This window comes from Euprymna scolopes, chromosome 12 (genome assembly GCF_053919585.1).
Source record: "Euprymna scolopes isolate OS-2025 chromosome 12, ASM5391958v1, whole genome shotgun sequence".
NCBI lineage: Eukaryota > Metazoa > Mollusca > Cephalopoda > Sepiida > Sepiolidae > Euprymna > Euprymna scolopes.
Window position 1 is genome coordinate 55,475,856 of NC_136493.1, and position 12,548 is coordinate 55,488,403.

At 32.8% G+C, this 12,548-nt stretch overlaps 1 protein-coding gene across 1 annotated transcript; it reads right to left on the bottom strand.

Annotated features, from left to right (window-relative positions):
- Positions 1-1,647: 1,647 nt before the first annotated feature.
- On the bottom strand, positions 1,648-2,547 carry LOC145291047 (uncharacterized). Its single transcript, XM_080136553.1, has one exon. It carries the CDS (start codon positions 2,545-2,547, stop codon positions 1,648-1,650), a length of 900 nt encoding a protein of 299 aa, XP_079992679.1.
- Between the last annotated feature and the right edge of the window lie 10,001 nt (positions 2,548-12,548).

Sequence of the window (12,548 nt, forward strand, 5' to 3'; positions counted from 1 at the left end):
GACTTTATTGATTCACATCAATAAAGTGAAACGGGAAGTATTTTCGTTTGGCGCTCTTGAGACGGAAACAGTGAACCAATCCCGCAGCAAATTTGCCTTTGGAATCTGATGTTTGGGTTCTATCCTTCAACTGTCACGACCTTGTTGTCAAATCTTGTCATAACAAAGCTGTTATTTCAGCTCCGGAAGTTTCAAAGGAAATGTTTACTCAGTGGATTTTCTACGTCACACACACACACACACACACACACACACACACACACACACACACACACACACACACACACACACACACACACACACACACACACACACACACACAGAGAGTCATCCACCACCGACTATTTCGCTGTATCACAGTTTTTCAGCGTAGAAGTCTACCACTGCTACTGTTACTACTAACTCTAGTTATATACAGATTTCGGGATTACTGCTACTATTGCCACTTTTACTTCTACTGCTCCTACTGCTATACAACTAATAATACTAGTTTTATATGAATTTTGGGACTACTACTATTACTAGCGTTGCTACTTATTATATATAGTTACTATCTCTTCTTTTCTCTTCTCTCTTCCGTTCTATTCTCTCTTCTCTCTATCTCTTCTCTTTTTCTATATATTAAAATAGGAACAGTTTTTACCTTTACAAAATGCAAGTATAGATTTGCAAACAATGCCTCGACACATAAATCGAAAATAGTCACACTACATGCCAGGGTAAATGTTTCGTTTAGGTCCACCTCCACAATTTTCTTTAAAATGACGACATTTATAGGTTTTCGACTATGATGAATACGAAAATCGCATTGAAATGTTGCAGAGATAAGTAGTTATCAAGATAGAAAAAAATGCATTATGCACGGTAATTTTGGCGGCCATTTTTTTTACGCGCATGCGCGCGCGCCCTAAGCAATCAGAATTTTACACGAAGGAAAAAAACCAAGTACTCCCCCATCCATTTTTCTACGCGCATGGCGGCCATTTTTTTTGTACGCGCGCGCCCTGATACCCCCCCCCAAGACTGGCGGCCTTTTTTTTTCGCGCATGTATGCGCGCCCTGAAAAGAAAAAAAACAAGTATCCCCCCCAGTTCAAATATTTAGAATACAAAAAAACCCTGTAGAATTCTGCAATTTGCTTGCCACCACAAGAAATACGCACTTATAAAAGTTTTTTTTGTTTAAAATTATGACTTTGCGGGTATGATGGAACATGTTCAGTTTCATTGTTAGTCGTCAACATTGGATTCTTATAAAGTAGAAGTGTTTTTTTTTGGGGGGTGGTGAAGTTATCGAAAAAATTATCGAACAAATGTAAATGGAATATTGGGTATTATTTTAGAAACTCGAACTTCAATAAAAGTTATTTTGCAACTTGCCTGCATCATTCGTTGGTATTTTGTTTCTACGACATTTTAAACTTTTGCAATGCAAGATGGCGACTTTCAGTAAGGAAAGCATTAATGTTGGTTTTGGGAAAATGGAAGAGACAGTTGCGAATTTGAAAGTACCACAATATTTGAGATTAAATAAAAAGCATTTAAAACTACTTAAAAATAGCAAGTTTTTTTTTTTTAAAGATTTAAAGATAGTTGTATCCGTCGCAAAATGTGCCCCCCCGGACAGTTTACAGATGTATTTATGTCCTTACTCCTGTTTTTCTGTGCCATGCCTGTACATTTTTCCAGCATGACAAAAAAACTTATGGAGCAGTTTTGATTTGTCCGTCTCACTTGTTATAAAAAGATATCTTGCCAAGTACTGCTCCATAAATTCTCCTCGAATGCCAGACCTCTTTATCCATTCCTTCACGTTTCGCCACAGCCGCTCAATATTTTGTGTGTGAATAGTTGGGTCATCTTTATCCACGAAATTTTTAGAGTGGTTGACTATCTGGTGAACATAACCGTTCTTGTTGAGGTTGCTATAAGCTCGCCAAGAATCGCTATAGACTATAGAACCTGGCAGAACAAATTTCTTGGTTAAACGAAGTAGTGTTTCTTCGTTCCTCCGCTCATTGAGGCCTGTCAATGCTACCACAAACTTCCGTTTCGATATCCTCTCAATGCCGCCAAAAATCCAAATTTGCTTTAGAAGCCTTCCTCGGTTATACTTGCGGCGAACGATTAAGGTTTCGTCAATTTCCACCTCAATGCCTTGGCCCCCTATTGGCTCTTGGTTATCCGACCAGTTCTGACAAACTTCAGAACAGTAAGACCTCCAGTCAACAGCAGAACGGCTGGAAATGTCAAGATTTTCTTTTACTGTTCCGTGGTTCCACCGGTTGCTAAGGAAATGGTTTACGAATAGAACAACTTTCCAACACAGCATGTGCGTCTTCCCTACAAATGTTCCATTGCAGTCACTGATGCTGAAGCCACAATACTTCCTTTTTTTCCTATATGGTTCTACACAATAATTTGTGCATCGCCATAGGGACTTATCTTCCCGATAGGAACATGGGTTTTCACACTTGGGGCATGTCACACTGGTCGGTAATACCCCATGGCGCCGGAGGAAACTTTTACATTTCTCTTCTTGTAACATGTAGTTATAAATAGTCACGAAATATTTATTACAACACATGTCACAAGAATCTGTGGTAGCACTAATTTTTAGGTGGGGTGGGGGGGTAACGTAGAAAAGTGTCAGCGAGTGAAAATAAAATGTTGGCACGAAATGTAATTAAAAAAAAAAGGTGTGTAAAGATAAAGTTGTACAGAAGAAAATAATAGAACAAAAACGTAGAAAAGTGTCAGTGAGTGAAAATAAAATGTTGGCACGAAATGTAATTGAAAAAAAAAATGAAATACTTATAATAAAAGTGGAGAAGTTTTCAATGTACTGCAGAGATGTCAAAGTTCAGTTCAAATGTGTTTTCGTTTTAGTTTGTAGAATTGTTTGCGCATGTACTAGTGTATCCATGCGCATGCGAAGGGTTAATAAATAGGTCTCGCAAAATTACTTGTTTCTGTAAAAGTTAAATGACATTTTCGTCTTCGCATAATGGTAAATATAGTAGAGGCAGAAATTTAAAGAAATTTGTGGAGAATACTCGGACAATATTACAATTATTTACAACGGGCGTGTTTATTTACGCACGCAGTTGTATTCATACGCGTGCCTAGATTAAACACCCGCGAAAACAAATACACTCGCACGCATGACGGATATTTGAGATGAAATAGAAAACATTTAAAACTACTTGACAATACAAAGGAATGATGCAGATAATTTGCAAAGTAACTGCGTATTTCTTGTGGTGGCGATATTTTCCTAATAGTTCAAGTTAACGATTAACAACGAAACCAAGAATTTTTCATCATACTCGCAAAATTTCATAATTGTAAAGGTAAGTGCATTTCTTCTCTATTTTATTTAACGTAATTTTCTTTGAAATGACGACTTATAGTTTCGATTATGCTGGATACGTACATTTTTTTTGTGGGGGGGGGGGCATTGTCAATATCATAAAAGTGGATCATTCTCGAGGATGGGGGGGAGTACTTGGTTTTTTTCCTTCGTGTAAAATTCTGATTGCTTAGGGCGCGCGCGCATGCGCGTAAAAAAATGGCCGCCAAAATTACCGTGCATAATGCATTTTTTTCTATCTTGATAACTACTTATCTCTGCAACATTTCAATGCGATTTTCGTATTCAGCATAGTCGAAAACCTATAAATGTCGTCATTTTAAAAAAAATTGTGGAGGTGGACCTAAACGAAACATTTACCCATGCGAGTACTCGTTGCATGTTTTCCGGTTATTATTATTCGATTTCATTGGCTATCACAAATTGCTACATTATTTCCGAAGAGAGCAACTATTCAAAATAAGTCATAGCGAACCGTGGTAGGCGAATCAGTAATCACCTACCCACTTAATATTTTCTAATATGCATCCCCTGTTAGGACCGGAGCAAATATTTCACATTCTACGCTTACCGTGATTCACCTAATTATTTCGTTTTGTCATTACGGGCTTCTACCTTTAACCCACTATTCAATTGTTGTAAAATTAATAGACATCCCTTTCCAATTCACTTCTAATTACAATGACAATTTCATTAACTATTTAGACATAAACCTTCATTCTAGAATTCGCATTAAACGAACACTACAGATTGAATTCATATACAATAAACATGGTCGCCAGCATGTCCATTATTTATCAGTTTGGATCTATTACAAACATCATGTAACGACGGAGTTAACAGCATTTCCTTAGAATCTTCACTTAAGTTGTTTAATCTAACATTCACCTTCGCGTAAACGCTTCCGCTTCATATGTGTGTTTGCCGACAGGGTTGCCACACAAAAACAAAAGTTTGACGCCAACTATTTCGAGAAAAAGAGACAAAAAGGCCAATTTACAAACTCAGGTCAGACAGAAAAAAAAAAAAAAAAAAGGTCAAAAATAAATAGGCCAAAAGTAAACCTTTCTATATTGATATGCTATATGGACAAACTATATGACTATATCGAACCTGTTACCCCTGGCCTATATTGAAGATGTTTGCTTTCAAATATCTTTCTTTTTTATATAATTTAATAATGTTTTCTTAGCAGTGAAGTAAAGAAGTTTTCGATGCAATTACTATCAGGGTTTTCTTATATAGAGTTATAAAGGAAATTATTATTTTTTATATATGGATGCACTTGCGCTAATAGACGTTAATAATACATTAAACAGTTTACATATTGTTTAAAGTACCAGGGTATTTTGAATAGTATTTGAAACTGTTATATTTTAATTAATTAAATTTACTGTTAAATTTAAATTAGTTATATTTAAATGAATTGTCGTTAACATTGTAGCTGAGTACACTCAGACAAATTCCACTCCATTGGGGGTTTGCAAACATTCATTTTAGAAATTCAGACGGGTGATAATCAGATATTCTTTGCTTTTTTTTTTTTCTTTTTGGAGGAATTGAATAAAACTATTAAATCAACTACAAACCCTAAGTCTAGGTGGCAACAATACGCCCAAATTATTCACTTATTCCTGTCAATAACTTTAACTTCATATGCATCCACATAATTTTTTTTTTTTATTAATATGCTACATGGACAAACTAAATGGCTATATCTGCAATATTGTACACTTTTTTTTAAACAGTATCGTTATATTTTAACTGATCCAACACGTTGTAGATTCGTCGCAAGGAAGCAGAAGAAAGAAAAAAACTCGACGCACTTTTTTTTTAACAAAGCCTTTATACCAGGTATTTCCAACAACGCATTTTTTCTAAATATTTAAACAGTTTATCTCTCCTTTTCCGGTCGCGTGTGACTTTTTACCTCTCTGTGACGCCACCCACGCGTCTCGAATCCCACTTCTCCGAACTCTCGTGTCTTGAATACATCTTTTCCGCTCTCTCGTGTCTCAACTACGTCTTGAATACTCGTTTCTCTGAACATGTGTGTCCTTTCTTTTTATCTCTGCTGTGGTATCACATCGCGCAGCTGATTTGGTCATTTGCATATGGCTGCTACTGTTAATCCAGCGTTAGCAACTCTGTTACATGTCGAAGCCATTACATCTGGGCTATATTGAATATATTTGCTCCCAAATATTTTCGTCTTCTTTTTCTTACATAGTATCGTTCTCTTAGCAGTGAAATAAAGACGTTCTCTGTGCTCTTGAAATCATATTTTTTTTTTTATATAGGCTCATAGGGGAAATTAATTTTTTACACATATACACTTGCGCTAAGAGACGTTAATAATTATAATAGTTTACATATTGTTAATAATTATATAGTTTATATATTGTTTAAAGCATAGCAGAGGACTTTGTAGAATATTTGAAACTCTTAAATTTAAATTTATTATAGATAAAATAGAAGCTGAGTACCTTCAGCTAGATCCCACTCTACTTAAAAAAATGAGATTCTTCTTTTTGAGGAGGGTTACAAGCATTTCTTTTAGAATTTCGGGTGGGTATTCGTTTTTTAATATATATACATTTACAAAGAATTAGATATTCTGTACTTCTTTTGCTTTTGAGTGTTATTAAAAAATCTATTAAACCCCAAGTTTAGGTGGCAGCAATACCCCAAATCTTTCATTTTTTCCTATCAATAACCTTAACCTCATACGCGCCCACGCAAAAAATACAATTTTACTAGAACGGTTACATGCCATTCAAAAGCTATCAAGCCAAAAATTTAGTTAACATTTTGCATAAATTTATACGAGAATCTGATCCATTCACATTACATTTTTTTTTCATTTTGTTTTTGTAAATATGATTTTTTTTCTTCTATTTTATAAAAAAAACAAACAAATTGTCCAACTTTTTGTTTGTAAAAGAACAAAATTAAAACGAATAATATTTCTTTTTACAAGTTTCATAGTTCGTTATTAGAAAAATATTTACAAATTAAATGTTTTATTTATATCGAAAATTGTTTCAAGTGTCTTGAATGTTACTGCTGCTACTGATATTGTAACTATTACTACTGTTACATGATCATCACCATCGTCATCGTCATTATAATTGTTGTCGTCGTCGTAATCATCATCAGCATCATCAAGGGGACATTATTAAATCAAATAATTATTTTTTTTACAAGTTTCAAAGTTTGTTCGAAAAAACATTGACATAAATGGTTTATTTATATCGGAAATTGTGTCAAGTATATTTAATGTTCCTGTTACTAGTGCTACTACTTCTGCTGGTGCTACTGCTATTACTACTATTATTACTGCTATCATCATCATCATCATCATCATCATCATCATCATCATGTTTTTTTTCTATCCTGATATAGGGTATCAACACAACTTTGCGAGTTTCGCTTATGGGTCATTCCACCGCAGCATTTTCGTTGCTTTTCTTTTGTTTTTATGGGAATGCATATTTTTGAGGGGTGGTTTTAACAAATCTGTTCTGGTTTTATATAATATTTTCATTGGGTAACGCCGATACACAAGTACTGCTAGTAGTTATATATTTTAGGATTACTAATATTATTACTACTGGTAGTAATAGTAGTTTTAAAACTCGTCATAGAGTAGTTGCTGTGATGAGTGCAGTACGGTCATTACAGTTGTGGACGGTTGCCTTAGTTGTAATAAAAGTTCCTGACAGAACGTCTGACACGGTTCCGGTCGCCATTCTCTTTGACCTTCCCTGTTCCATTTCCTTTACGCGCGATCTTGTTACGTGTCCGGATCATCCCATCTTCCCCTTCGTTACTATGGTCAACCACAGCTCTTAGTGACTCACATGTAGCATTGGAGTCTATGAAACTTGAGCGGGAACCCACTTATTTGATGCTATACCACATTTTATTTTATTTCAGGAGGAAGTACGTGTAGAGGAATTGTCTCAATTTGTGTCGATCTTTAAATTGCCGTGTTGTTCAAACAAAGCATTGTGTCTGGTTGAAATTGATGGCACTCACAAAACATCTGGTAACGTTTGTAAAATAAATAAATAAATAAATAAATAAATAAAAATAAGAAAGGAAAACATCGGAATTTATTTTTAAGTTCTCTATTACAGACAGACCGTGAACAAAACATCTGTTAAGAATTCTTTATCCAAAAAGAATTACAACATTAAACTAAATATATTTATGCATTTCTGTCTCTGTCCGTCTGTCCCTCTCTGTCTGTCTCTCTTTGATATATATATATATATATATATATATATATATATATATATATATATATATATATATATATATATATATTACATATTTGGGCTGGTACATCTGCTACTAGTCTCTCGCTACTAGACAAGGTTCAAAAGAAGTTGCCAACCTGATAGGCCCAGAACTGTCATCTAGGCTTCAGCCTCTGTCCCATCGACGAAGTGTTGCATCCCTCTGCCTGTTCTACAAGTACTTTAATGGTGAATGCTCCGAAGAGCAAGCACTTGTACCCCCTCGACGTAAATACTCCCGACAAACCCGACAAGTAGCTAAATCCCACCCCTTCACGGTAGAGATCCCAAGATGTAAGAGAGCCTTCTAGTTTCTTCCCCAGAACCACTAGACTTTGGATTTCATTTCCGGGTCCCTGCTTCCCCAACTGTACCGACATGCAGAAGTTCAAGTGTAACGTGAACCGACATCTTGCTGCTCAACTCCCTACGCAGTACCCCTGTAGCTTATGTCCCTGATAGTAATAGTAACCCCCTAAATCAAAGTGGCAACGTGCCTTGTTTGGGGTGAAAATGTAATATATATATATATATATATATATATATATATATATATATATATATATATATATATATATATATATATATATATTCAAGCACATCTGATTGAACATGAGAGAATTATTCTTTTTTTCCGATTTTTCTGGATAACTTTCCCATTCGCCGAGCGTTTTTTTCCCCAGCTGGCTTGTGTATAAAATGGCACCGAAAAGTTGTTGTTCAGCCATATTCTTCTCAAGCGCTTTTTATCGGTGCATCCGATTATCAGCAGGAGTGATTGTTGTTGTTATCGTTTTCTTTTTCTTTTCATTTGAGGCTTGGTGTATTTATAGTTTTTTTATTGATTGTAAAGGTGGGTACAGAAAGATTAGGTTTACAATCAATAATAATAATAATAATAATAATAATAATAATAATAATAATAATGATGATGATGATAATAATAAAAACTATAAATACACAAGCCTACAAAGGAAAAGAAAGAGGAAACGAACAACAACAATCACTCCTGATGATAATCGGATGCACCGAAAGAAAGCACTTGAGAAGAATATGACTGAACAACTTTTGGGCGCCATTTTATATAACATGCCAGCTGAAATAAAAACGACCACCCGGCGAATGAAAAAGATAGAAAAATCTACGCGGATCAATCAACATCTCGACGTTAATACGTCTCATCAAGGTTTTTAAGTGAATCTTGCGAAATATAAAATAACAATAGAACTGTCCAAAAGAATGAGCAAGAAGATGAACGCGTACAGTGAACGTTCTCATTCCATCAGTCACTTCTATTGTACCTCCCCATCATCTTACCTATATAAGGAAAACATCCAATTTCACACACTATTCGCCATGCATTTAATGTTTATATACATCTATTATAAAAATAGTATGCACATATTTATACATTTCTCCTCATAAATACTACTGATCTAAAAAACAATTTTATAATAAGATAAAAAAAATACTTTTAATTTACTGCTATTTTTTAACCCAAGCACAGCAATTAGTTCTTTCTTATTTTACAATCATGAAATCATAATTTTATTAAACAAAACTAACTTATACCAATTAGCAATTAATTAAAATTAATAGAAAGCAATATAATTTTTTAAATATCAATTAGGCTTAATGACAAAATTAATTTAATTAAGTGCTTGTTGAATTTTCAACAAAATTCAACTGGAGCTTGATAGATAATTCCATACTAAACCCTTTAATTAAAAGATGTAATACGTATTTATCAAAATCTGAATCTTATACTAAGAAGAACAAATGAATAATTTCAAAACAATATATTTAAAATAGGTAAATATTACCTTAAGCTATAACAACACCGACCAATCTAATTTGGTTTTCTAGGGGTATTCGAGGTCGCTGGACACGATCTGATAATCAAACCTGTTGCAAATTTACCATTTGCATGGTATTAACCCCTGGAGCCTGGGACTACTTTGCCCCATTTCACCGTCTTAGTTTATGCTTCGCGCGATCGGTTTCTTACTGAAATGTGCAACGCACGTAGTTACTTGACGTTTCACAAGGCGCATGCATACAATACGGACATTTTAAAGGACGAGAAATATTTTTCATAAAACGAAATAATTCATTGTTTTGTGTGCGTTACGTAGTTTTTAATGCTTTTTGATTGATCTAAAAAAAATTAAGTTTTCACGAGCGGTTTACAAAAACATGTTTTTCGTTCTTTTTTTTTAGGGTGGTTGAGTATTCAATTATAGAACTTCTGCAGTTTAACAGGTGCATCTGCAGTTTATTCACCGTTTTTACGTAAGTAAGCCGCCAACATTTACCGACTAGATAATCGTTTAACATTTCACAAAAATTCTGTTTACATTAGGGAGAAGGGCGGTTGAGGGGCGGGGATGGTGTGATCTTAACAAGCATAAGTTACGTAAAAATTATTTTAATTGACACAATTAAGTACGGCAAATGTGTTGAGGTTTAGAATCTCAACGAGACGTGTCAACGTTGAAACATTGGTTGATCTGCGTCCGTTATTCCTAATGTTCGTATAATTATATTTATATGTAATATTTATATGTAATTATATTTATGTGTAATATTTATATGTAGTTATATTTATATGTAATATTTATATGTAATTATGTTTATATGTTCATATAATTATATTTATATGTAATTATATTTATATGTAACATTTACATGTAATTATATTTATATGTTCATATAATTATATTTATATGTAATTATATTTATATGTAATATTTATATGTAATTATATTTATATGTAATATTTACATATAACTATAAATATAATTACATATAAATATTACATATAAATATCATTATATGAACATATAAATATAATTACATGTAATATTTATATGTAATTATATTTATATGTTCATATAATTATATTTATATGTAATATTTATATGTAATTATATTTATATGTTCATATAATTATATTTAGAAAAGCTTTACTCACGTACTGATCACTTCTGAAAAAGTATTGTTTTTTTGTTCATGTTACTAATACACTTGAACTTAATATATATATATATATATATATATATATATATATATATATATATATATATATATATATATATATATATATATTACCACATGAGATCGTACTTATCCCCTTTTCCCTCAACCCCCACCCCTACTTCCTTCCTTTACCACACCTTCCCTAAAAAACACTACTGCTTATATTCACAAAGTATACACCCACTTTCTTCAAAAGCGGAGACCACATCCGAATATCTTATAAAAAACGAATGTAATCTTGACTCTCTTTTCAATATCGCTCCGGTTTTTTGTCAGTTGAGGTGGGCTCCTTAAATCAGGATTCCACTGAAACATGTATGCACATATGTAACCAATAATGTTTGTTTAATAAACATACTATATACCAAGCTCTGTCCTCCAACCCCAGTCTAATATTGTTTTACTCAAAAAGAATCACAGCATAAGATAAAATTAATTTATTGTTTTTCTTGCATATACGCCTCTCCCCATGCAAAGATCCACCCCCATATATATATATATATATATATATATATATATATATATATATATATATATATATATATATATATATATATGTGTGTGTGTGTGTGTGTGTACATATATATATATATATATATATATATATATATATATACACCCATTATGTATAGTATCACATATAGACACATTCATATCATACACATCCGCACATATATGCATACGTATGTGTATATATATATATGTGTGTGTGTGTGTGTGTGTGTGTGCGTATGTATACACAATGATCTGTCATCGCTTGTAACTCATGTACGTGCGAATTCATTAAACGACTGTTTGGCAAGAAGATGAAAAACATTACGTAAGCTTTTATAGTTTAAATAAAGGGATGAGAAAGACAATTAAAATGATGCAGATCTTTTTTCGCAAGATGAGAACTCTACCAAGAAAACACTGACGAAAAATGATGCTGTCGTCATGGTTCTCATTTTCTTTTCGTATTATCGTCTGTACTTCACTAATGACGCCATTTTGTTTTTTTTTTCATTTTCTAGTATATAAAATGAAGTGAGTCGGCTTTTAGAAGTTAGAACTAAATAGCACCAAATCTGACAAATCGATATTTGTTTTGTAAAAGTTCGGTCACATTGTTAAATATAGTGTATTTTCAGTTGATTTAATTCTTTTACAAATACAATTGATTCTCGTCGGAATTAATTTCGCAGAGGAGCAATTTTGTTCTTAGTAATTTTTTTTATCTTTATCCGTCTGTCTCTCTCTCTGTCTGAATGTTTGTCTGTCTCTCATTAAATAGATCACTCTGACTGACGTTAAAAGCATTTAATAAGAATAAATATTTAAGTTTCATATATGAGGTACTTGGTTACATGTTAGAAAACATTATTCCATAAAATTAATTTGCAAATTTTAGAAAACCAAATAATGTTATATAATTCTTTATATAAGAAAAAAAAAAACAAGTTGAGGTTTTTTCATCTTTTTTTGTTTCTGATGTTTTGAGATTTGGTCTTTGAACTTCTGAAAGTTGCAAGTATGAAAAATCCTACGTATACATATATTTGTATGCATGCATGTATGTATGTATGTATGTATGTATGTATGTACACGCACACACACATATAAAATGTATACACATATATTTCTATATTATGTTTGTTCATCTGTGTACGAAACGGACCATAAAGCTATATGAATTTTTTTAAATGAATAAAGAAATGGGCATTGGAATTTAGCATCGTATTATTTTCTTATATATGCTCTGCTGTTAAAAATTAACGTTAATCAAAATTTTACTTTGAAAGTTTGACTTTTAATAGAAAATATATACGTAATACGCACACATATACATATATG

What these genes read in the sequence shown, in the direction of transcription:
- LOC145291047 (XM_080136553.1), bottom strand. Translation starts at nt 2,547, where the DNA reads ATGTTACAAGAAGAGAAATGTAAAAGTTTCCTCCGGCGCCATGGGGTA.